Source organism: Onthophagus taurus, chromosome 11 (assembly GCF_036711975.1).
Source record: "Onthophagus taurus isolate NC chromosome 11, IU_Otau_3.0, whole genome shotgun sequence".
Lineage (NCBI taxonomy): Eukaryota > Metazoa > Arthropoda > Insecta > Coleoptera > Scarabaeidae > Onthophagus > Onthophagus taurus.
The window spans coordinates 19,205,474-19,233,367 of NC_091976.1; the positions used below are offsets into that span (position 1 = coordinate 19,205,474).

At 33.0% G+C, this 27,894-nt stretch overlaps 1 protein-coding gene across 1 annotated transcript in view; it reads right to left on the bottom strand.

Annotated features, from left to right (window-relative positions):
• The window catches only part of LOC111424121 (Vesicular glutamate transporter), a 43,262-nt gene that overhangs the window by 4,996 nt on the left and 10,372 nt on the right, over positions 1-27,894 (bottom strand). Inside the window, exons 3-7 of the mRNA XM_023057554.2 lie at positions 6,828-7,077; positions 6,559-6,774; positions 6,032-6,496; positions 5,593-5,979; positions 4,937-5,113 (exon numbers count right to left, since the gene is read on the bottom strand). Coding sequence (XP_022913322.1) covers positions 4,937-5,113; positions 5,593-5,979; positions 6,032-6,496; positions 6,559-6,774; positions 6,828-7,077 — 1,495 coding nt within the window. The remainder of the gene's footprint in view (positions 1-4,936; positions 5,114-5,592; positions 5,980-6,031; positions 6,497-6,558; positions 6,775-6,827; positions 7,078-27,894) is intronic.

A 27,894-nucleotide genomic window follows, 5' to 3' on the forward strand; every position in this document is an offset into this window, starting at 1 on the left:
ATATTTGGTAAACTTTTTGAATACTTTTGAAATTGAACAGAAAATTTTGGGGAACGCTCGTCATACAATATCAGGCGACGGGTTAATTGTGTCACAGAAACTCTTCTCGCATTAATAAAATAGATGTCAATAAATGTAGAAGGATCTCTTTTCTTTGCCGTCGGTTATCTCTATTCCGTGCGACCGTCTAAGCATTATTTACATAGTAGAGTCAAAGATATTTCATGTTTTGGTTTTGTTTAAGCTAACAAGTCTGTGCGTCTTTTAAAGTTCTTAGCTGTTATAATTGCTACTTCTTTTCTAATTTCAAATATTTACAACACAAAATTAATACCTTATTTTCCTAAATGACATTTAATGATATTTAGCGGAAGTTCCATAAATATTTTATACGGATTCGTTATTTCACAACTTTTTTAAATTGTCAAAAAACAAACTTAAATATTATGATTAACTTCAACGATTTGTATCTCAAAACCAAAAATGATATTGCAAATGGTTTTATTGAAAAGTAGACACTTTTTTTGATAAGTCATGGATATTCCATAACCAATTTCCAAGAAACCTATCGATCACAATATTTTTAAGTTAAAAGAAAACAAAAAGCTTAAAATGATGATTAGCTTCAAAGATTTGTACCTCATAAACTAAAAGTGATATCGCTAAAGAAATAGTTTTATTGAAAACTAGACAGTTTTTTCGATAAATTAAAAATATTCCATATCCACTTTCCAAGAAACCCATCGGTCACCATTTTTTTAAAATTAATCATAAGAAAGGCAATCTAGAAGTTATGATTGACTTTAAAGATTTGTATCTCAAAAACTAAAAGTGATATCGAAAAGCAAATAGCTTTAGTGAAAAATAGACACTTTTTTTTATAAATCATGGATATTCCATATCCGCTTTCCAATAAACCTATCGATCACATTTTTTTTTTAAATTAATCATAAGATAGACCACTTAAAAGTTATGATTGACTTTACAGTTTTGTATCTCAAAAACTAAAAGTGATATCGAAAAACAAATAGCTTTAGTGAAAAATAGACACTTTTTTTGATAAATGGTGGATATTCCATAACCATTTTCCAAGAAACCCATCGATGACAATATTTTTAAGTTAAAAGAAAATAGACAGCTTAAAATAATGATTAACTTCAAAGATTTGTACGTCAAAAACTAAAAGTGACATCGCAAAACAAATAGTTTTATTAAAAACTAGACACTTTTCTTGATAAATCATGGATATTCCATAATCAATTTCCAAGACCAATCGGTCAACATTTTTTAAATTAATCGAAAAAAGCAAAAAACTTAAAAATTATTTAAACTAAAAATGATAACGCAAAACAAATAGCTTTATTGAAAAAAAGACACTTTTTTTGATAAATTAAGGATATTCCATAACCACTTTCCAAGAAACCCATCGATCACAATTTTTTGTGAAATCATAAGAAAGGCCACTTAAACGTTATGATTGAATTTAAAGATTTGTACCTTAAAAACTAAAAGTGATATCGAAAAACAAATAGCTTTATTGAAAAATAGACACTTTTTTGATAAATCATGGATATTCCATAACCATTTTTCAAGAAACCTAGCGATCGCAATATTTTTAAATTAAGAGGAAACAAAAAGCTTAAAATGTTGATTAACTTCAAAGATTTGTACCTCATAAACTAAAAGTGATATCGCTAAAGAAATAGTTTTATTGAAAACTAGACAGTTTTTTCGATAAATTAAAAATATTCCATATCCACTTTCCAAGAAACCCATCGGTCACCATTTTTTTAAAATTAATCATAAGAAAGGCAATCTAGAAGTTATGATTGACTTTAAAGATTTGTATCTCAAAAACTAAAAGTGATATCGAAAAGCAAATAGCTTTATTGAAAAATAGACACTTTTATTGATAAATCGTGGGTATTCCATCACCACTTTCCAAGAAACCTATCGATCAAATTTTTTCTTATAATTAATCATAAGAAAGGCAACTTAAAAGTTATGATTGACTTGAAAGTTTTGTATCTCAAAAACTAAAAGTGATATCGAAAAACAAATAGCTTTAGTGAAAAATAGACACTTTTTTTGATAAATCGTGGATATTCCATAACCATTTTCCAAGAAACCCATCGATGAGAATATTTTTAAAATAAATGAAAACAGAGCTTAAAATAATGATTAACTTCAAAGATTTGTACGTCAAAAACTAAAAGTGACATCGCAAAACAAATAGTTTTATTAATAACTAGACACTTTTCTTGATAAATCATGGATATTCCATAATCAATTTCCAAGACCAATCGGTTAACATTTTTTAAATTAATCGAAAAAAGCAAAAAACTTAAAAATTATTTAAACTAAAAGTGATAACGCAAAACAAATAGCTTTATTGAAAAGAAGACACTTTTTTTGATAAATTAAGGATATTCCATAACCACTTTCCAAGAAACCCATCGATCACAATTTTTTGTGAAATCATAAGAAAGGCCACTTAAACGTTATGATTGACTTTAAAGATTTGTATCTCAAAAACTAAAAGTGATATCAAAAAACAAATAGCTTTATTGAAAAATAGACACTTTTTTGATAAATCATGGATATTCCATAACCATTTTCCAAGAAACCTAGCGATCGCAATATTTTTAAGTTAAAAGAAAACAAAAAGCTTAAAATGATGATTAACTTCAAAGATTTGTACCTCAAAAACTAAAAGTGATATCGTAAAAGAAATAGTTTTATTGAAAACTAGACACTTTTTTTGATAAATTAAAGATATTCTATATCTACTTTCCAAGAAACCCATCAATCACAATTCTATTTAAATTAATCATAAGAAAGGAAACTTAAAAGTTATGATTGACTTTAAAGATTTGTATTTCAAAAACTAAAAGTGATATCGAAAAACAAAGAGATTTATTGAAAAATAGACACTTTTTTGATAAATCGTGGATATTTCATAACCATTTTCCAAGAAACCTATCGATCACAATATTTTTAAGTTAAAAATATAAATATTTGTACCTCAAAAACTAAAAGTGATAACGCAGAACAAATAGATTTATTGAAAACTAGACACTTTTCTTGATAAATCATGGATATTCCATAATCAATTTACAAGATTAATCGGTCAAAATTTTTTAAGTTAATCGAAAGAAAACAAAGAAATCAAAAATTGTGATTAACTTCAAAGATTTGTATCTCAAAAACTAAAAGTGATAACGCAAAACAAATAGATTTATTGAAAAGTAGACACTTTTTTGGATAAATCATGTATAATTCATAACCATGTTCCAAGCACCCCATCACATATTTTTTTTAAATTAATCGAAAAAAGAAGACTTAAAACATTTTTCGTAGTAGACTTTTTTTAATTAAAAAGCTCCTATTTTTTGCTTTCTAAAGGTTTAAATCCGAAAATGGTAGTAAAACTTGCGACATTTTAGTTAAATAAGTTTATTTTATTACAAATCCTCCCATTTTTCAATATTAGCAATAGAAGAAAATTTAAAAACATCAATTACTTTAGTATTAACTCCTCCAACATTATTCGAAAAATTTTCAACGAATTCATAAACTTCATTTTCTTCTTGAAAATATCTTAATGCCGTATAATTCATTAACAACAAATCGAACAAAATTAACGTAGGAAATTTATGTTTAATGTCAAAAGTTTTTTCTAATTCTCTTTGAGTAACAGCTTCCGCCCATAACCAACTATAAATATGATTTAGAAATTTCCGTGATAACTCTTCAAGAATTTTAATGTATTCCCTTCTACATTGTAATTTGCAAACCACGATTTCCGGTATAAATAAAATCCCGCAAATTTCGTGAGATCGACATGATTCAATAAAAATCTTTTTACTTGTAATTTGAGCTACATCCGGTGGTTTATTAATCATAAAATTAACCCAATCGAAAATTTCGGTATACTCAATATTTCCAGGGTATTTCACGGCTCTATTTGTAGCTTTTGATCCTCGAGGAAGACACAAAAGTGATGGTTCATTATTAATTTTGTAATTTTTGAGGTATTTTTTAAAAATTATTGCATCAATGTATCCAAAATTAGCTTTGATGTTTAAGTTTTTAGACACCTCGTCGTATATTTCATTAATTTTATCGTTATCATTGTTTAAAAAGGCGACAAACCAAAGATTATTATCATCCAAAACTGTTTTATCATAATTAGTTATATCTAAAGACATCGGATTTTTAAGATTTAACGATCTGTTGAGTTCTCGTTCACTCATTTTTTGGGCTTCTTCGAAAATAGAATCAATAAGTTTTCTTGGTGTATTTTTATTCTTTAATTTTAGCATTGTTGTTCTATTTAGAGAAAAAACTCCGAATGTTGGAAAATTTAAAATTGGAAAATCGATTTCTTTAACATCAACAGCAACAACGTGAACAAATCCTTCAAGACCATCAGCTATTTTTTCGTAATTTCTCGAAAAATCGCGACATTTTTCGTTTTGATCGTCGTAAATTTGTACCAAGATTAAGTCGTTCGATTTTTTAACGAAATCTTTTAAGTTATACCAAGAATAATCAAAAACTTTACTATTTTTTTGAATAAACCATTTTGGTTTACTTAACTCGATTAGCATTGATAAAATAAAATAATTCAAAATTGTTTTAATTGACATTTTGAAATGAAGTTTTAACCTTTCAATAAACTAAACCCGAATGTTTCTAGTTCTAGGTTAAGTATTAGTTCTAGTGCTAGTGTTAGTTCAAACTAATAAAACTAGAATTAACACTACAACTAATACTAAACGTAGAACTAGAAACATTCGGGTTTAGCCGTCTTAAGAGGCGTATGGCTAAACCCGAATGATTCTAGTTCTTGGTTTTGTGTTAGTTCTAGTGCTAGTGTTAGTTAAAACAACTAAAATGAGCAACATTAATTAATTAAAAAAATTGTACTTACGGAAGATGATTTTTTCATTTGAACAGTTTCATCCATAGGATTCCATTGGCTTTGTTCTTGAGCATCAGAATCAGCCCATGGTTGTAATTCACCGGAAGCGAAAATACCATAAAAAGCGACGCCGAAGAAATGAACGCAAGCGGCGAGGATAAAAACCGCACTCCAATGATCCGATCGCTGTGTAAAGTAGCACAAAAAAAAGCAGAAAACAATCTTAACTAAAATGCTCTGTAATTTCGATGGAAAGCTTTCGTGTGGTGTTTCCCTTCTATTAAACGGTGGGAAACACTAAAAGCTCGCCCGCTAATTCGGTTATAGGGAGGCGTTTCCTCAACCCCCCAAACAACAAATTTGACATTCATTTTGATGTCGGGCGGCGCGCGTTTTAGTTATAAGTTATGGCACGGAGGGTACAACCATATATCAAAAATTTCTCTCTCCCTTACGGATAGAGAGGGTGAAAACATTTTGAACGCTGAAACTGTTACGCTACAGCGAGTCAATTTCGTTGGAGAGAAATGGGCTTTATTCAAAATTATATTTCGGATGTTGGGGCGTTTTGTTGGTGAGCGTTCGTGCTTGAAACGGTTTTGAAATGAACAAAGTGCGCATTTTCACAAAAAAGAATCGATAAAATTTTATTGTTTAGCACTTACCTCTTTTAAATTTGTTACTCCATCAGTTAATTTATGTACAACTAACGGGCAAATACAACCGGCTATCGTCCCAATTCCATTAGATAACCCCATTAATATACTCGCATATTTCGGGGCAATATCTAAATGGTTAACGTTAAAACCAGAGATGGCAAATCCTGAAAATGCTACGCCGATTGTTAACGCTGTAATAGCAACGGAAATTGTTCCTGAGAAAGCTACCACGAGGAAGAATGTTGCTTCCATTCCAAATCCACCGCAATTAAATAATTTTCTTACTTGCGTTGTCGTTAAAGTCCCTTTTTTTCGCAAGTGATCAGCTAAAACTCCCCCAGCTGGTACTATTATAGTCATTAGTAAATGAGGCAGTGCGCCGAGAAGAGCATTCTAAAATAAAAAATAATTAAAATTAAAACAAACTTTTAAATATTAATAATACCTCTTCGATTTCTATTGAATAAACATCGCTTACAAACGATGCTTGAAATAAAACTAATAAATAAAAATTCCAAGATCTACAGAAATTAGCAACGAAAATAGCCCAAACTGGCAGCGAAGTGAAAAAACATTTCCAAGGGATATTAGCAAAAGTAGTTGGAGGTGCTGAAGTGTTCTCGCCCAACGAACTTTGAATATAATGTAATTCTCGATTTTCAATAGTCGGATGTTTACTTGGTTTCTCAAACACCAACCAAATCCAAAACAAATACCAAGTTATCCCAAGAAAACCATAAAAATAAAACGGCGATTTCCATCCGGAATGTCTCACCAAAATCCCTCCTATTGGTAAACCGAACATTACCCCAGCATAACACCCACAAAACGCTAAAGTAGCTAATTTCGATCGTTCTAAAGGTGGTGCCCAATATCTCCAAATACCATGGCAAGAAGGATATGTTACACCCTAAAAAATGATTTCCAGAAATTCTGTAATTTTTTATCTAGACCTTACTTATTCAAGGTTACCTCAACCAGTCCTTGTAAAACCCTAATACACATTAAAAGATGAGGTGCTTCTATTAACGTAGGTGGTACGAAAAAATTTAGCAAACAAGATATTCCTATCGCGCCACCAAAAAGACGATTCGCAGGATATTTTGTTGCTAAAAACCCACCCGGTACTTGAGTAACCAAATATCCCCAAAAAATCGATGAATCAACCGACGACAAAGTCGTATTTTCCTGAAAACTTTTTAAATTCACGTCACTGATTTAAACCGTTTAAAACTTACCACGATTTTCTTCAATTCCAATTTCGCTAAACCCATATTACATCTCATCCCAAACATTACAATAAATCCCATACATGCTAAAAGGGCTACAGTAAATCGTTTTGATAAACAAGGACATTCTGGGGCAATGTATTTATCTATATGTCGTAAGGGTGGTCTTTCAACTTCTGATATACTTGACGGGCTTCTATCATCTGCGGGTTCATTTGCATCTTTACTCTTTACATCAAATTCTTCATATCTACCAGTTGTCCTAAAAAAATATAATTGATTTAGAACAGGATAAAAAAAAATTCAACTGACGAAGAAGAAAAACTGACGATTCCATAAGAAAAATTATTTCATGAATTTTCTTATGAATAAATTGAAAAACTCTTTAAGGAATTTAATTTCTTTTCATTGCAATGACGTTTGTTGTGGAATGAGAACCAATGAGATGATTTAGTGATAAAATTATTCAATGAGTTCTAATTCAAATCAATTTACTGCATGGAATAAGAAATTACTGCTCACAAATCAGTTTACATGCTGTGTTTGACTTAGTTTTGCTTGTATGATTTGCAAGTGACGACAAAGTTTATTTTGAAATCTATTTCAATAGTAATCAATTGCAAAAGGACAACATTTTGGTTTGTGGCAACTCAAACAGAAATTAACATTCAGCTTTTAGTTTGAAAACTAATTTGTAAAAATATTCAGGTATCTAATTGAAATGAATTCCAATTTGGCAAAAATTTACAACATTTTTCGGAAGTTTAAAGTCAGTTTTCAGAACGATTGACTATCTGAAAGGAAAAACCTGTTTGTGAATGCATAAAGATTCAGGTTATAGTTTGAAAATGTTTTTCAAAAAGACTCTAGCGTTCTATGGCTCATGTTCCAGTTTGCTAAAAAATGTGGCTTTAAGAATCTTACTGCGTAAATCTTAGTGCGCAATTGTCCAATGATTCATGTCCTAGTTTTGGACCAGTTTACAGAAAGATTCAATGTTTGACTGCAATACATGATTTGACTGCAATAATTTGACTGGAGATATAGGTACTATGTTGGAGAAGGATTTAGAAATCAGTTTGAAATCAGCTTGCTACAAGATTTAAGTGTTATTTTGGAACAAAATTAGAAATCATTTAGAGGATTACTCCAATGTCTGTATAAATACAATGAGATTCATGTTTCAATTCATTTCAATTCAGCAAAACTCATTTAAGTTTCAGTTTAGATATCACTTTACAGAAAAATTCAAATATATGACTGAAACTGAATTTCAATCATTGAAGAAATAAGGCTACATGATACAAGGTTACCCATTATACGACATTTATAACCAGAGCAAGGTCAACATATACTACTTATTGATCATTGATAAACTCATTTCGTACAGTTACTAAACTAATACACTTGCTAATATACAATTTGAAGGCTTAAAACCAGATAGGCTTAAATTTGCATTGAAATATATGAGTTAAATAAAAGCCAATTTGTTAGCAAGCATCAATACCATCAAAGAGAAGTTAGGTTTGGTTATCGTACGGTATAGAAAACATACACTGAGCTCATTGACATCACTGAGTTTCGAACAACATTAACCCGTTTCCTGAGACAAGCAGAAGATGGCAATTTAGGAAATCCTGTCTGAATAAGAAGAAATTTGGCATTATTTTCAAATCACTATAATCAAAGAGATTAATGCTTTATTAATTTGTAACTAACTTTACCACATATTGAGAGTACTTAATAAATGTTAAAAGAGCATCTTATTGATGTTCTTGGGTTTCCTTATGAATAATTTATTCAAAATATCGGACAAGATGGAGAGAATGTACTATATTCACTATGTTCGCTTAGCTAGTACAACAAAGAGGTGAATTTAATTATTTGCTTATAATAATAGCTTATAAAAATCCGTGCAAAGCAATTATAAAGATAGCAAGTTCCTCTACAGTAAGCAATATGTCTTTCTCACGATCTGTGATGTGCAAGATAAAAGTAAAGTATTGGCATTATTACTTTTGGATGGAGCAATGGTACCTTAATGTCAGTTATTTAGTTCAGAAATCGGTAATAATGCCAATATGAACTTTGTTGATGAATATCGCCAATAATAGAAAGCCGAAGAAGTAGCGGCATTCATATATTTCAAGTTTATTGATTGTTCTGTAGTTCATGCATTTCGCTTCTAAAAAATGTTACTCTCTTAGTTCTATTATTGGACCCATCATCGAACTTGTAATGAGCAATGGGACACTACATAACCTACGATACGCGTTGTTGTTAGCAAAAGACAACTTTTACATGGTACAATCTTGACAACTACGAACGTCGAGTAAAGAGGATATGACAATATCACAAGATAGAGTTCAACAGGACTAGAATACTTGATAAGAACCAATGTTACAAGCCGATATCCAAAAAATCAATAGCTAATTTATCGCCACAAGAACAACATTGAGAGAAAGGATGGTATGGAGTTCAGTCCAATATTTATTTAAGTGTATTCTGACAATTTTCTACCCATTTTGGCAATTTTGAACTTATGAAAACATTATACTTTTACGTCCAATCTTATTACAACGTGTAATGAGAAAGTTTTTTAAAGCATATTTGAGAAATGAAATGTCGAAGACTGCCTCAAAGAAAATCAGATGATACCGATTTGGATTAGATGGTGCTGCTCTTAAACTTTCAGAAGCACGCTAAAAAAGACTGCTAGAAGAATTAAAAATTGAGATCTAAAAAGGGATTGTAAGATCGCAAATTTGTCTTTGATGCCTGGAAACAACAAAAAAGAGCATTTAGTGAGTAATCACAATTGATGATTTTTTTGGCATACGAACCTGAATTCAAGTGCCACACTACATAATAAAACATGTTGGATCATTAAGAAAGCAAAACTTACGTCAAACTCCATTCTTTGAAAAATAGATGGCAATTGCCGCTTATTACATTTGGAGAGTCATTGTGATTCACTTCATTTCACATGAGATAACACCGTACGGCGGGGAGTTTCTATAGAGACCAATACGATATGAAACTACTTAGCAAAAAAGTTTTAATTTTATGAGTAATGATGAGGTACCACATACAGCAAACTGCCTAAGTCGACATATACAACAGTAGAGATGGGAGAAACCCATCATATTCTCCTGACCATTCTTCTTGTAACTTTACCTCATACCAAAGGCAAAGAAAAACAATAAAACATTGCAAATTTGTGTGGTGGAAGTTGATGGTATTCAACAAATCCCACATCATTGGTAACGTGTTGTGAACGTTGCAGAGGATTACTTTGAGGGTTTCATTCACTGCAATGTGTCTGGATCAAGATAATTTCACATACCTTAATAAATAAACGAAACGTACATATTCTGTCATATTCATATTTAATTGGAATGCGAAACGGTTAGTTCAGATACCTGGCCATATTTAAGTAATATCTCGTAAAAATATTTCATTGTCTTATACATTTTGATTCATTATGGTCAATCACTGAAATATCCTAAGAAGAGGAAGAGTAGAACAGATCAATTTTAGTTATAATAGAAATCTGTCTCCTCTAATAAAAATCTAAGCTATATTTATGAATATTCAACGTTTAACATCTTTTTGTCTCATTTCATGTAAAATACTAAGACTTTGTGCTTACAACGTAATTCTAGTTATGCATAAATTGATACAAAGTCACTAAGTTAATACAATAAGATATTATCAGTTATTTTGAATTTATGTACATGATTTCATTATAATTCTAAGAATTTTTTTGTGTTAACAAAATTTGTTCCAATTTGTAAAATATTTTTAAATGATTTTTATGGGCTTCGAATTTATCTTATATGAGTCAAACCCTGTCCTGAAAATACATTAACCGTAACAATGGCTAAAGTTACTTCATCGCAACTATTATACTTTGAAGCGAAAATGCATTAATCGAGCAATGGGGGAGAAATGACAACGTCGAAGGGGCGGACACGACGATATATATCATAAAAACGTTTTTGTCGAAACCCCCCCCCTATTAATCGAGGATGGAATTATACATATCGCAAAGTTACAAATTGGTCACGGAAATGGAAAGATAATTTCGTGCTTTTTGCTATATAAAGGTGAGTTATAAATCCATCATTTCTGCTTGTGTTGTTTAGGAAATTGTATTGAAACCGTGAACAACAATCAACCCTCCGACGATTTCTCGAACGAAATCCTGCGTACAAAATCCTTCGAATGAAATCCTTAGAACGAAATCCTTCGAACGTGCCCAAAAACAGTATCGGCTTCTTACTGTTAATCCTTCAAACGGACGTTTGGCAGCATTCTCTATTATATAAATTCTTTTTTTATGAATCATCGAATTGGTGTTTGACTAAGAGGTAATAAATGGGTTACAATCGAAAATTTAAACTTCTTTAGAAGCCCAAATTGTATAACAAGAGGGAGAAATTCAAATAATCGAGTAAGTGCATTTGCGAAATGCTTTAGAATTCAAGGGACGTAGGCGATCAGTGGCGTCACGGAGTATAAGGGTTTCTCACCCACTTCTCACAGACGATGACGCCAATACACCCCTGAATATTAAAACGATAGGGAGAGGTGAACATTTATCTACAAAAAATTCCTTTTTCCATTTTTTCCCTATTTTCGTCATCTTTATAGATCGATTAACCTGGTGCATGGGATTCGATTTCGTCGCGCTTATAAGTTTGCTTTGATTGCATCCCGATCTCCTCTCCTCTTCTACTTACAACCCCCCATGAATACCCGAACAGAACGGCCCGGCAAGTGACATTGAGTGGGCCCCGTGATATTACTTCGGCTCCTTGAGTCAGTGCTATTATGAGGCATCAACCCAACGACGAAAGGGGAAATGAGACGGTAGACGATCTAGAGAGAGAGTTTAGGAGTTATTTCCACCGAGGAAAGGAATATTTTAATTATTCTCCACTTCGGTTTCCTAATTGGAAATTTAAGTGTTTCTTTCTGTTAATTAAATAAACCTAAAATTGAATTGATTATAAGGTAGAAATATAATACCAAATATAACATAAATAAATTTTAATTTGGATTATTTTTTAATGTACTCTTTAGCAGCTTCTGGTATGTTCCCATATTAAGTCTCTGTATTTGATAAAGCGACTCATCTAAATTAAAGTGCAATTCACCATTTTTCCATTTAAAGTTGATTATGAGAAAATTTATTAAGATAATATGAAAAGAAGATTAATGAATGAAATGGAAAAAAGATTGAAAAAAATATGTCTGGTAAATGAATAAGACCCTAGATATACCATTCTGTTAATTTTTATGAGGACAGTGGCGTCTCTTTGACCCACAATCGAAAAATCAATACAACCTGTTTATAGGAAAAGTCTAGATTTGATTAGAATCAAGCTTAATCTAAACAACGATTTTTCTTAAAACAAAAAGATTAAAAGGAAACGTGATCAATCTCGAATATCATGTAACAGGTGAAATTGCGTAAGTAGATTGGGTCTTAAATAATATATACAACCAGAAAGCAACCTGTTGAATTGAAACCCCCGTGGAGGGTTCAGATTGAGCACACCTGAACCGGATAAACGTTAAACGCCCAGAAGCGGGTAGAAATAAAATAAAATAAAAAGGTACCCGTTAATAAAACGGTTGAAATCTAATTACTTACTCCCCGACGATTTCTACGACCGTTTTCTCCCTTTTCACCATTAAATATTTAATTTAAAGCGTTTAAGACGTGCTCGAGGGGGTTGGTGATCGTGTAAAGTTACGCGTTGGATGAAAACCTTGGAAATGCGAGTTCGAAGGTAAATGGGAAAGGAAAATGAAAGCGAAAGTGTTACTTTACCTTGGCCAGAATAAGCGTTTCCGGTCGCCCAGAGACATTTCGGCGTCACTTCTCTTATGAGGGGGATGAACTGAACACAACGACTCTCGCGGAACCGACTGGCAGCCAGGAAGGAAGGATCAGGGAAAACGAGATCTCTGAATTTCCCTGTGCCACAGTCACGTGTTCTGAGCATTTTTCCCACCCTCGCAAAGAACTCACCCTATAAACATTCCTCACCGTGTACCAACCCGTCCTAAATTTTTATTATTCAACAATTTTATTTAATTTTAATATTGTTTATATAAAGTGTGTCTAGGTAAATTAACATTTAAGTTAATTTAAATTAATCACTTTTTAAGTTGTTTGTGATATTTCTGAATCTCCTCTTCTTTCAGTTTTAAATCAACCAATTTATAGCTGTTTTTTTAGGTTGCGCTTTATCTCACATCATTAACTATGAAATATGAATTTAACGATATCGATGATAGCTGGGTGTGCTTGCTGTTGAAGTTTGCCATCAATGTTAATTGAACTAAAGAAATCGAAGAATAATTTCGCAATAAGCTAAGTACTGATCACGGAATATCTTTATAAGGAATGCGTTCCGGTTGCTCCCTCTTTAATTTTTAGTACAGACCCAAATATGCGATTAACCATCGATTAAACTAAATTGCACGTTGACTCAATAAGCTTTATAATCAACCGAGATTAATATTTTAGATCGCTTACATAAATATTAATGCTTTGATTCACATCACGGCCGTTAAATAAGTCATTCTTTGTATTAATAAGGTTAGTGATAAACAACAGTTTATCTCGTTTGATGCTGTTAAAAGAAATAGTAATGCATTGAAGTTCATCTAATATACTTTCTATTGGTGGAATGTAAACCAAAACTTTAATTGTATCCCTATAATAAGAACTCAGATACGGTAAGATAGGGAGACTGGAAAGTCTAACTTCATTTTGTTGAAAAACAAAGTTAGAATCTTCTGTCAGTTGTGAAAATAATCACATCTGCAATATATCTAGGTAGGCAATTCTCGTCGTAGTGTTTCCAATAAAAACAAAAATCAAATACACTTTAACTTTGGATATTGAACAGAACATATTCAATGTTTAAGAATGTCTTTCAAGTTGTACACGACTCTTTGTCCAAATTTCACTTAAATGAAACATCGATTCTTTGCTAAATAACAAACAGTTGGCAAATTATTCGTCTTGTGTTTACGGTACGATTTGAATCCCAATCGTCATCGCAAAATGTTCAACATCGCTTGTTGTAGAATATAAAGTTTTCGTCCAGCTTTGCTAATTGATCTTTGTAGAAGATACAAAAAGCTTTGTCCAACTGTCCAATATTTCATCAGAATTCTGTGCTTTTTTGGTGCTTTTATGTTTAGTAATGGAACTAAGTAGTTGCATTTGAATTGAATTCTAAAAATTGGATAGCTTCTCTATCCAAATTATTTATTTGGACCTATTATTTATAAACAGCTGGTTATTAATTTTAATCGCATTTTTGTAAACAATATCGCAAACAATAATTATTCTGTAACACTAGGTAAGGTAAACATGTACATTCCATTTAATTCAAACACTTGTTACCTCTTTCCAACCTGTAAACAGGAAGTTCTTAATATGATAAACTCATTAAAAACGACCTCATCGATAGGAACAGCCGAGATTCCAACTCACTGTATAAAAAAGTGCGCTAATGTTATTGTAGAACCTCTTACACATTTAATAAATAATTCCTTGCAAACTAGTATTTTTCCTGATTCGCTTAAAGAGGCGGTTGTATCGCCTACATATAAAAAAGGTGATATGAATGATATAAATAATTACAGACCCGTAAGCCTATTAACGGTTTTCTCCAAAATTTATGAAAAAATTGTCTACGCAAGGATATATAACTTCTTGATAAAACACAAATTAATTAACAACGGTCAACAAGGGTTTTAAAACCTAGAAGTACTACGACAGCAGTACAAGCAGTGGAGTGACGTAGCAAGTGGCATACTTGTAGATCTTGCCAAGGCTTTTGACAGCATTAGTCACAAAATATTAATAGAAAAACTTAGCCACTATGGTATTAGGGGAAATTCACAGCTGTGGGTTAAATCCTATTTATCTAAGAGAACACAAACTGTAAAACTAAACATAAATAATAAGAGAATAAAATCAGATACACATGATATATTATCGGAAGTACCACAGGGTAGCATATTATAGGTATACTATTCATCCTATACATCAGTGATATCTATAAGTTACCTGTATTGAATAATAATAATAATAAATTACTAACAATAAACTATACTGATCTCAGATAAAAATTGGAACTATGTTAAAAGTACAACAGACGACGTAATGCGTTAATTCTAAATCATGATAAAACTAATATTATATTATTTAAAACAACAGATAGGTTTAATCATCCAACCAACACTACCATAATAATAAATAATCATCTCTACAATCTGTGTAAATCAGCTTTTAGGAATTTTCATAGACGAAAAGCTTAAATGGTTTCATCATGTAGATTCTGTCACCAAACAGTTAAATACTTTGTGTATTTAGAAGATTCCTTAGAAGATTTCAAAAGATTGCAACCCCTTACGTTATACGATGCATGTATTTCGGGTGCTGTGTTAGTGTAATAAGGTATGGGATTGTGTTGTGGGAAGGCTGTACAGAACTAAATCAGATCTTCCTAATTTAAAAACGCATAATTAGAGTAATGCTAAACATACCGTAATTGCAATCGTGTCGTGGGCAATTTAAAGCAAATAATTTGCAAACTGTATACGGAATATATATCATGGAGTTAATTTTATTTTTAGTAAAAAACCGTACGGTTTTCATGTATCATAAGAAAAAACACGATTATCCTACTAAAGGACTGTTATATAATTATCCTAAGCATCGTCTCACGATTAACAGAAAATAATCTTGAATATGCTGCAATAAAGTTGTATAATAATAAACTACCGTTAAATATAATCGATGCAAATGATATAAAGACGTTCAAAAAAAATCTAAATGATTATTTATGTAAAATTGAACCATACTCGATATCAGAGTATCTGAATTATAGTTGAGTTATAAGAAATATAGCTTGAATATTTGTTATTTAGTCCTAAGGTAGTATATTATATATTTATACATGTACACTGTATTTTATTTACGTCAATAAATGTATTATTATTTAATATTAAGACTATAAAATTGTCTAGAATATATTTTTTTAAAACCCGATGAATCATTTGAAGTAATGCTGTATATTATATTTACTAAACACACCAAGTCTGAAACTTACTTCCTTTACAAAAAATATTTAAAAAACATGTGATTTGGCAAAAAATGTAAATCTTAACACAACATAGAACGTATAAACGTTTAAACGAATCATAGCCAGAACTATGTTAGTTCCATACATTTTTCTAATCAGATGTATTGTTTTGAAATCTACCACTATGTTTTTCTATCCATAATCGCCTCTAATCGAGACCATCATAAACGACCGTGTATTGATAAGAATCTATATTTCTTCTTTCTTAAATATCAACCCAGATGCGAATAAGATCTGGAAGTGCTGGTTCTGTCATGTATTTAATCAGACAATTTCTTTCGACTTTTCCGAATCGTTCCAAACTACCGTCGTGATTATTTCTAACTTGCGTACATTTGTACAAAGATTTTCTACAGGCGCCTTGTAATATGGGCGACGTTTGTAATAATGTGCGCTCGTGTATAATTTTTATTCTTATATCTAGATGGAAAATATGATTTCTTTCATCTTTTCTTATATTTTAATAACGAAATATCTGTACAATAGGAAAATGCAAATGAAATATCTGTCAATTTCAATTTAACATTAAATTTTAACTTTAACACATTTTGGAAATTAATAAAGGTGTTAACAAAACTTGGCATGAAATCTTTTTTATTATAGGTCATGAAAATTATACAGTGGGTCGGGTATTTTGGTAGGTATTTTGTGGAAATTTCTGTATCTTGTTGGGAGTTGATGCGTTTTCGATGAGAGCTTGATGAACACATCCCAAATTCTCTCCTTAATAAGTGTGTGGTAAATGGCAACATTTTATTGAAACCACACATCAATTTGATGTGTCACACAATTAATGTCAAGTTTACCTAATTTTGGCCACAAATAGTCTTGCAACATGGCACGCTAGCAAATCCCATAGCGCTTCAAATGTTCAAGAGGTTTCAATTCTGAAATTTGATGTTGTAAGAGTGTAAATTACAATATATACACAGAATTCGCCACAATGTGATTTGAGAGGTTCTCAATTCCCACAGCAACATTCAATAGTAAATACCTCGATTCGAATTTATGCACTGCAGTACGCACAACCTATCTGATAGTACGATTATTACCACTGAACATTGGAATAAGCACTTTTAAAGTTACGACCACCGACTCAGAATAGTGGTAGTACTTTTTAACAGTTTTATAACATAAATGAACTTTACCATACTAAAGATTTTGACCTTTACTAACTTTTGACATTATTGGTTGATTGTAATTTGGATGCCAATCAGCCACAAATTCGATGCGTAAATGCACTCTTCCATCTTTAATAAGATCTTAGTGGATACTCTAGTATACCTTGTCGCCTGGATAGGATTTACTCGTTTGTTGTTACAATGATCTGCAAGCACATTGAAATATTCTGAATCTTCCAGATAACCGTCACAGAATGACATCTTTGTTGAGGTGGAGGTATTTGTTAAACAGTAAGTAAAGTTATTACTGTTTAAAGTATCGTCCATTTTCTATGTATATTTATATAAATATGTTGTCTTCAGAGGTTTTGCAAAATAAAGTTTGTATAGTTACAAATTAATTCTCCTCGATTGCATAAACTGAACTAGACTTATGTATTCCTTTGTACGCTACCTTAATTATGAGCACATGTTTTATAGACCTATAACATTCATTTCCACCAATCTTATAACATGGTATGGAAAGAGAACTATTATTATATATTTCAATCTTGTAACACTATTCTTGTTTTAAGTCTCTCTATTAGGCTGCACATAGAGTTATATCTTTAACTCTCTCTAAGCTTTTAACAATTCAGAATGAATGTTTGAGAGAGAATACATTTTTAAGCTAAAGAACCATGTTTTGCTTTATTGACGAAAAGCTGTTATCGCATAATCGGAATAAAGGTTTCCGATACAACACGGAACAGATGTAATTCAATACCAAGTAGGGGCACTAACTTTGGCTTATTCGCATTTACAGGCATGATATCTGAAAATTGATACTAATTTCTAAATCCTGATTTACAAACTTTGGAGAAGATATAAAAATTGTTGAATACAACCCTCCAACATCTAAGGGTGGTAAACACTAAAATCAGTTCAATCAGAAATATTACGTATATTCAAGATATAAATTATATAAAGAAGATATTTTTTGTAGACGCTTTAACAAGAATGTATTGGAGGGATGAAATATAGTAACTGATATGGGGTAAATATTAGATTCAATGCATAAGTGAATTCCCGATTAGGGTATGTGATTCAATTTGATCCCTAAACGCAATCAGACGTTGTAGCGACGTCGCCAAATCAAATTTAAGGGTTCGGACGAAATCGGAAAAAAATCGAAGTATAGCAACCGACGTTATCGTCGTGTTTTCGTAAATCCGGACGCATTAAGGGCTTGGCGAAAGCTGAGGGCGCGAAAGGGTCCACTCTCTTCGCGACAATGCCGATAGATTCTTTTGTTTAGCGGATGTTCATTAACGGTGACAGTATCTGGAGGGCACCGACACGGTCCTTCAGCCTTTCCAGATAAGCCTACCCCTCGTTTTAAGCCCATTTCCTGCTCGGCGTTCTAACTTTTACGGGTTCAATTATCACCGCATCAAGACCCCCCTTCGTTCATCGTGTGCGGATAATTAAAAAATGAAAATGTAATTGTTAAGTACCCTTATTTCATTTTAGATACTTCGGAGAAACAAAAATTTGAAGGTGACAAAATGTCGATCAAAGTTGTAATTAGAGAACTCATAACTCTTCATTACGTCCATTATTCGTTGAATCTTAGGGAGGGTTAGATGAGAGTTGGGTTGAAACGAAAACGCCTTTAGTTACAAGAACACTCAGTGTCTCTCGTTCTCCTTGGTTCTCTCTCGTTCTCGATCTCTGTCAATGTGACCTGGGGCTATGATATAGCCGTTCCGAACAGGCAAATATTTGGCAAGTCAACACACACACAGAACGGCTCCATCTTCAAAGTCAACAACCACTTCATATCGGTGTTTAATATCGCCTTCTGTGGAAGCTGTATGTGCTATCAGCATATTTTTTCATATGCACCCAGACATTTAAATTTTACATGTTAAGTTTTTGCTAGCTGAATCGATGAATATTGAAGAGTTAATAATAGAAGAGAATGATATTTTTACTATATGAAAGAAAAGGGAGGAATATAACGAGTGGCAGACGTCAACGTCGTTATCGGGATATCTGCGATTCGAGCAGCCCTTTTATGCGGAATGAAAGGACGAGAAATGAGTTACAGGAAACGGATACATTATGGGCGGCTCTTTTTAAAGGATGTCATTAGTATTTATACTCCCTCCGGCGATTTGTATACAATAACTTCTTCACAATTTTTTTCCTTCAATATTATGGTCAAAATATGACCATTGAAATAAAAAAGGAAATATTAAAAGAATCTCGAATATAGAAATGGAGTGAACCTTTTATCTCCACCCACCAAGAATGAAAAAAATCTATGCAAAGAGATAGCTTTTGATCGGAGATAAGGGACAGTGGCCGAAGGGGGAAAAAAGACTTCGCCACCCTTCGCTATACAGTCAATAAAGTTCAAACAGTAATATAGTGCCGAATCCGTCGCTTCCCTTCCAACCCCGGCCATCGTTCTGTTTGCCGTTACTCCCCAACTTTTCTAAAACAGTAAACACTGTCGGATATTAAATTCGGAAAATCTTCGATTGAGTTCGGACAAAAGTCGCCGCCACTGTAAGCATCAAAGTACATCGACCGTGTACAGTTCACACTCATTAGAGGCATTGTTTCTGTCTGTCCGACTGTTCCCCCTTTTTCGGCACGCACAACAGTGGCTCGTACGGAAGATTTCACCCTAAACGACTGTCAACGTGCCGCTTGTCAACGTTCGGATTAGAGGGAACTTCGCACGTCATTTAAACGGGGGTTTACGCGTTTTTGACGCAATAGAACATGACGACCAGTAATGATTTCAACAGTGACTTTCAAACGCAAAAAGAGATAAAAAAGTGTTTTAGGTTGAATTTAATTTATAGTAAGTGATCCTCAACAAAGACAACCACCTACAATAGGGGAAAACCGCATTGTAGTGGATAAAAAAAAGGATCTTGCGGGTACAAAAGACCAGGCCGTGCCAGTTTAATCACGTTAATGCATCGCGTATAGATTTCCCCGAACTCCGCTGTTTACTTCTTTACTTCTTCCTTCTTTCACAATTTCTTGCTACGACCACGCAATATCGTAGAACCTCAAACCGGTATCGCGGTAGCCGCATATACGCGGTAATTTTATACAAAAAAATAAACACGGATAGGTATACCTCCTCATTTGAGTATTTCAATTCAATTTACCGATGCTAAATCCAAATGGGCCCATAAAATCTGTGGCGCCACACGTGGGTCGACCGTTTTGCAGCGTTAAGGGCGTAATAAACGTCTTTTGGTAGGAGAAAGAAGCGGTTGCTACGAATAAAGAAAGTAAGACGCAAAAGGTGGAGGAGGAGGAGAAGAAGGCGACTCGCTGTCGCCGTTTTGTGGAGAACATCCTTGTAGAAGAAAGAAGTTGTATAGCTGGGGGTCCGTGGGCGACGCCGTCGTGTGGGCAAAAGAGCGGAAAAGAATGCGCCGAAACTCTCCGGGAGGGGACGGGCTTTGAGGATTTGCTAGGATCGGTAGCGCAATAAAGAAGATTTTCTTGTTGAGAGGAGGCTCGAGGGCCCTCGTGACTCATATACTCGTTGTTCGCGGATTTATAAACTGACTTGGGTGTAATCTAAAGCGAGACATGGTGAACACGACCAGATTTTCAACGAGAATCGAACTAAATACGGCTGAATTTCAAAAGCTTTCCACATATTCGTTACAGAAGGATTTTATATCAGCTTATCATGTTAACTACTTAAAAGAATTAAAAAGAAAAGTTATTTTAAATTTTTTTTACATGGATTTTAACAATACAGTAATACAGCGCTAGATTGTTGTATATTTTTATTGAACTAAAAGTAGAATTAACACTAGACATACGTCTCTTAAGACTACAAAACCCAAATGTTTCAGTTCTAGGTTTAGTGTTAGTTCTAGTATTAATTGTTGGAACTAACACTAGCACTAGAACTAACACTAAACCTAGAACTAGAATCATTCGGGTTTAGCCATACGTCTCTTAAGACTGCTAAACCCGAATGGTTCTAGTTCTAGGTTTAGTGTTAGTTCTAGTATTAATTAGTGGTAGAACGGATATCCTGCAACTATCCAGTATTCGAGCTATCGGGCCATTTTTTAGAATCAGGCTGGATACTGGATAGTTACCTAATATCCGGCTTTGGCCTGTTACTTAGTACTGTTATACTGTTACTTAGTACTCCACTATTCGCAGGAATTAGTATCTCTTTTAGGTGTTGGACACTGCAGATAATAATCAAGTTCAGCCCCAATAGGACTTTTCTCATTGAATACAACTTTATTTATCATTAGCAACCTCATTATAACAATCCCAATACGATATATAAATACGCTTGTTGCAGTTTCGTCCAATTTTCTTCTCTTCGCTTGTAATTCATCATCACATCACATTCATTACTAACAGAACTGTCGCTGTTATCACTTTCGATTATAAATTAAAGTGTCAGTTCTTGAAAAATAATTTTTGAATTAAGTTTTAAAAATTCGTATAAAATCGATTTCTTGGAATATGAGTATGAAAATTTCCCACAATGTTAATAAAAGTGTCGTCTTTCCAATGAACCAACCCGTTTTGAAAAATAACATTTAGTTTTTGAGAAAACAATATTTGAAATTTTGATAAAATTTTCGATGTTGCAATTGTCATCGATAATTTTCAAAATTCGCTATAAAATTAATTTCTCGAAGGATCCTTGTGGAAATATGACCAATTATTAATTAAAGTATCCTCTTTTGAATGCAACAAGCCTTTTTGAAAAATGGCTTTTAGTTTTTGAAAAATTAATTTTTGAAATGATCGACAATTTTGTCGAATTTTGCAATTTTCGCCGATTAAGTTTTAAAAATTCGTATAAAATCGATTTCTTGGAATATGAGTATGAAAATTTCCCAAAATGTTAATAAAAGTGTCCTCTTTCCAATGAATCAACCCGTTTTGAAAAATAACTTTTAGTTTTTGAGAAAACAATATTTGAAATTTTGATAAAATTTTCGATGTTGCAATTTTCATCGATAATTTTCAAAATTCGCTATAAAATTAATTTCTTGAAGGATTCTTGTGAAATATCATCAATTATTAATTAAAGTATTCTCTTTTTAGTGTTGCTTCGTTAGTTATATCAGCATCAAAAAAGTTCAATTTGTATCTTGGATCCAAATAAGTTGACATCTTTTAGTTATTATAGAAATTTATGTTTAACCTCAAAAGTTTTTTCTAATTCCCTTTGAGTAATAGCTTCCGTCCACAACCAACTATAAATATTATTTAAAAATTTCCGTGATAACTCTTCAAGAATTTTAATGTATTCCCTTCTACATTGTAATTTGTAAACCACGATTTCTGGTATAAATAAAATCCCGCAGATTTGGTGAGATCGACATGATTCAATAAAAATCTTTTTATTTGTAATTTGAGTTACATCCGGTGGTTTATTAATCATAAAATTAACCCAATCGAATATTTCGTTATACTCAATATTTGCGGGGTATTTCACGTTTTTGTTTCATTATTAATTTTGTAGTTTTTGACGTATTTTTTAAAAATTATTGCATCAATGTATCCTAAATTACCTTTGATTTTTAAGGTTTTGGACACCTCGTCGTATATTTCATTAATTTTATCGTTATCATTGTTTAAAAAGGCGACAAACCAAAGATTATTATCATCCAAAACTGTTTTATCATAATTAGTTATATCTAAAGATATCGGATTTTTAAGATTAAACGATTTGTTGAGTTCTCGTTCACTCATCATTTGGGCTTCTTCAAAAATAGAATCAATAAGTTTTCTTGGTGTATTTTTATTCTTTAATTTGAGCATTGTTCTTCTACTTAGAGAAAAAACTCCGAATGTTGGAAAATTTAAAATTGGAAAATCGATTGCTTTAACATCAACAGCAAATACGTAACCAAATCCTTCAAGACCTTCCGCTATTTTTTCGTAATTTTTCGAAAAATCGCGACATTTTTCGTTTTGATCGTCGTAAATTTGTACTAAGATTAAGTCGTTCGATTTTTTAACGAAATCTTTTAAGTTATACCAAGAATAATCAAAAACTTTACTATTTTCTTGAATAAACCATTTTGGTTTACTTAACTCGATTAGTATTGATAAAATAGAATAACTCAAAATTGTTTTAATCTTTAGTTCTATTAGTTCTATTAGTTCTAGTGCTAGTATTAGTTCAAACAAATAAAACTAGAATTAACACTAGCACTAAAACTAACACTAAACCTAGAACTAGAATCATTCGGGTTTAGTCGTACGTCACTTAAGACGGCTAAACCCGACTATTTCTAGTTCTAGGTTTTTAGTGGTCTAATTCTCCTTTATCACATCATATCATCGTAAGACATAGCAAGAATGAAATTTGATATAAAATTAACCATTAATTCCCAACCGAGTTGTTTTCATTTCCATAGCATTAATAACCAGACCTTGATAGATCCTTAAAGGAAAGATACTTTTGTAATAAAAATATGAACAAAAAATGTATTTCTTTACATAGTGAATGATTCTCTTTAAGAAAAAAAAGTGGGGGAATTGTTTTTCAGGACACGTAATACTTCCGGTTTATTATGCGCATCGAAACTTTCCAACGAGCCAACTTATTAAAGGGATTTGCGAAATGAATAGCATCACAAAGGGGCTACTGTCTCCGGTTTCACCCCATCCCTTTTCACCAAAAAATATCCGTAGCATGCCTTGTATCTGAAAATTTCATAAATTTAAATATTCAACGGTCTGTATTAAATCAATTTTGAGAAATACAGGAAAAAAATGATATTAGAAATAAAAAAAAATCGTAAAATAACGTGTTGTATTTTTAGAAGGATCATCGAGGGTCGTTTCATTCAATGCTCTTGATTCCCTCATTTTCGAAATTTACACAAAAGGATATGATGCTCGGCTACAATAGCCTTGGATTACTCGGAGGGATACGACGCGATTTTCGGGGATTTACAAAATACTCCTTTTCGTGGCGAAAAAGATCGATAAAACAGCGACGAGACGTGTCTTTGTCGCTGAAAGTTAAAAGTAAGCGTTATCTAAGAGAAATCGCCCTACTTTATTTTTTTAAATGAGGGATGATGACGTTATACAAGCGAAATAATGATAATATCTCTGGCAACCTTTAAAAATTTTAATCCATTAAATCTACATTGAAACGCATCGTTGCGAAAGAATCTGGCCATTACCCATAGAATTTATTCTTTACGTAGGGGTCACCAAGTGTGACAGTAACAACCCCTGATTGATGGAAGGGGCGGTGGTGAGTGACCAAGCGACCGACATTTGTTTTCTTTCTTTCGCCCCCTTGCCCCTGTTAAAAGCCACCACCGTCTTGAATCCCCGATAACACAAAAACAGCATTTCCAGCTCGATTTTTCTTCCTTCGCTGGCGACGACTCTGTTAGTTCAAATAAATTTCTGGCCATCTGTGGCTAAAGATAATAAAAGTATAGTAGATGATGAAAATCGGAAAATGATTTCTGTCCGTCAATCCAGTAAGTTTCAACTCGCGTAATCCATCAGGAAACGACGTGAACGGTTCTTTTCGTAACCATTGAAGTGTGACCGAGATAGCATTGAGCCGCAGGGTCCCCTGGGAAATCAGTTAAACCAGGCACTGATAGCTCTCTTTATACAGACTTTTTCATACTTCTTTCAGCTTAATACCATATCATGAAATAGACCATTTAGTATTTAGAGAAATATATTATAACAAAAAAACATTTATTCGAATTTATCATCCCCTTTTCATCTCATAGAATGACGTAGAAACAAAAACTAATCCGCTGCGTTAATAGCGTACAAGTCCGAAATCCGCATAAAGGATTTTCGAGGTCCCTTTGAAACTGGATCGTCCGAATTAATTACGAACTCAGCATCAATGAGATGCAAGAATATCACATTCTACGTCAGCCCACGAGGGCACGTGGTAATGAAGTCTCCCCAGTTTTCCTAGTAAAGTCGCCCTTTCACCTTTCCCTACTCTTTATTAAGTCAAAAATTTTGTATTAATTACGATAAATCTTGGTTAATAACTCAAAGGGAAACCAGCCTTTGAATTTATTAAATTTATATTATCGTTGAAATTATTATTAAGATGATGATGTTTAATGATTCTCTTTAGAGTAAATTATTTCGAAAAAGGATGGTTTTGTAGTCCTTGGTCTTAATATCATTCATAAGCCCTCCACGCACCAGATATAAGCTTGTTATTCGTTCTTCTGTGGGGATCGGAGAACGATGGGGTCTTGCTGAAATCGATATCTAGCTGTTTTTGCGGAAGCTTTCAGTAGACAAACCGTCGACTAGACATCCAGTTCGGAAACAGCAATTTTTGGCAAAGTTTCGGCGCCGACCTCGCGACGCCCCATTTATTACCAGACGGCGCCAGATTAACCACGGCGCCATCGCGTCTGAATCTCCAGAATTCACCCCCAAAATAGTTTTTATAACCTAATTATATTCAAGCGAATTGCGATTTTCGGTTATTTGAGAAAAAATGATTTCTGATCTCCTATTGGACCGGGAAGTGATGGCAATCAAATTAAAATATCAAGAAGCCGGTTAACGGCAAAATTGAGTTGAAAGTCGGTCGGAATTGAGTTAGGCAGAGTGCGGTGTTTACACCGGAGCCACCCTCTGGGGGTGCTCTTTGCGGAAAAAGGGACGGTGGGTAATTGGTTTTCGGCGACAATTCGCAATGAAGCCGTGCACTCAACGTGTAATTGTTTTAATAAAAGACGGACTCTCCCTCATATAGTGAAACCATAAGTCCAACCTTTTAATTTTTTCTTATTCTTTTGATTTAATAATGAAAAATATTAAATGACTTTTGTTGGTTTCGTCATCAAAGTTTTTTAGCAATACAGTTAAACCTCAATATAACGGATTAATACAGGGAAGTTGGTATCCGTTATAGCCAAAAGTCTGTTATATGCATAATTTTAATACACACAAATTCAGATAGCTATCCACACCGTAACGTTCAGTCTACGTGGTTTTATATTTATACCAAGGATGGTAGAATCTAAGAGAACTGACACATCCGGGGCATAAGTGTACTGCTCGAAGGCCCGTTCGTGACGTCAGCGCTGAAACAATTAAAAATAGAACTAACACTAGGCCTAGAACTAGAAACATTCAGGTTTAGCTGTACGTCTTTTAAGATTGCTAAACCCGAATGTTTCTTGGGTTAGTTCTAGTTGTAACTGTTTGAACTAGCACTAGCACTAGAATTAACACTAAACCTAAACCCAGAAATATTCGGGCTTAGCTGTACGTCTCTTAAGACGGCCATAGATCGTGCACGAGAGGTCATTAAAAGTGGCGAAATGTCCATTAAAAAAGCTAGTGTGTATTTTGGTGTTCCAAGAATTAGCATCCATTCCAGAATAAAAAGGCAAATAACACATCCTGTAAACAAAGGAAGTTTTAAACTAGTATTTAATAAATAATGAAACCATGGAATTAGAGTTACGAAATCATTTGATAAATTTAGAAAAATGATTTTATGGAGTGTCAACCACAAAAGTGTCGTGGTGATCGTGGTTTCAGCAAGCAACGAAAAATGGCTGGAAAGGACTGGTTGACCAATTTTTTGAAACGGCAGGGTAATTTGTCTATTCGATCGCCTGAGCCAACCAGAATTGCTAGGGTGACTGGTTTTTCAAAGCAATTTTATTCCATCCAGAAACAGGCATTACGTGCATTCAGAAACTCAGAAAGCAAACAAATGGGAAGAATAACGTCATTGGAAAGAGGCAAAAATACCACTCTTTTGGCCTGTGTTAATGCTTTAGGTTCATTTATATCACCATTTATGGTATCTCCCATAGTAAGGATACATCATACTAGCAACTATGTGCTACTAGCAACGCAGGATGTATCATTTCCTGGTACTGTAGGGTACCCAAACACTTCAGGTTCCGCTTTATTCATAAAGTTTGTGAAACACTTTATTGAATGTACAAAAATGACTAAAGAATCACTAAGCCTATTAATATTAGATCGACATTCAAGTCATAAGTCATTAGAATGTATAACACTGGCTGGAGAGTCTGCGGTTGTTATGTTGACGTTATCACCCCATACATAAAATAGACTCCAGCCGCTTGACGTTAGCGTTTTTGCACCATTAAAAGGTGAGACCTGATGATAATTCGGATAATGAATCAACCGTAGGTCTCTTAAAGAAACAAAATTTGTCTTTCATCACCAGACATACAATGTTCTGGTACAACTAGTGGTGACCCAGACCCTGAAATATTACTGAAGAAAAACGAATCTCCAATACATAAATCAGCAATCAATCACTAAGACCAGAAACCATCGTGTAGTTATTTTACAGTTTCATACGTTTCACCTGTTCCTCAAGCAATTTCAAAAGACAAAAATACGCAAAGGAAGAAACGACGTGTAGAAGGATACAAAATAATTACTAGTTCGTCTTACAAAAATCAAATTGAAAAAAAAAGCAATATTCTTAAAGCAAAATCAGTAAAAGGAACCTGAGAAAAGATAATAGAATTGAAGAAAAATTTGAAATGAAAAAATGCAGAAAAGCAGGAAGAAAAATAAACGCATCCAGTACATCACACAAAAAGACTAAGGAGTTGGTAAACATTTGCGAATCAGCAGAAGACGACACAAATGTTTGCTGCATATTAATCATAATAAGACTATAAGTACGAAGGCTTTCACGGCCGGTGTTAATTAAACTAAAACTAGAACTAACACTAACACAGCTTAGTTCTAGTTTTAGTT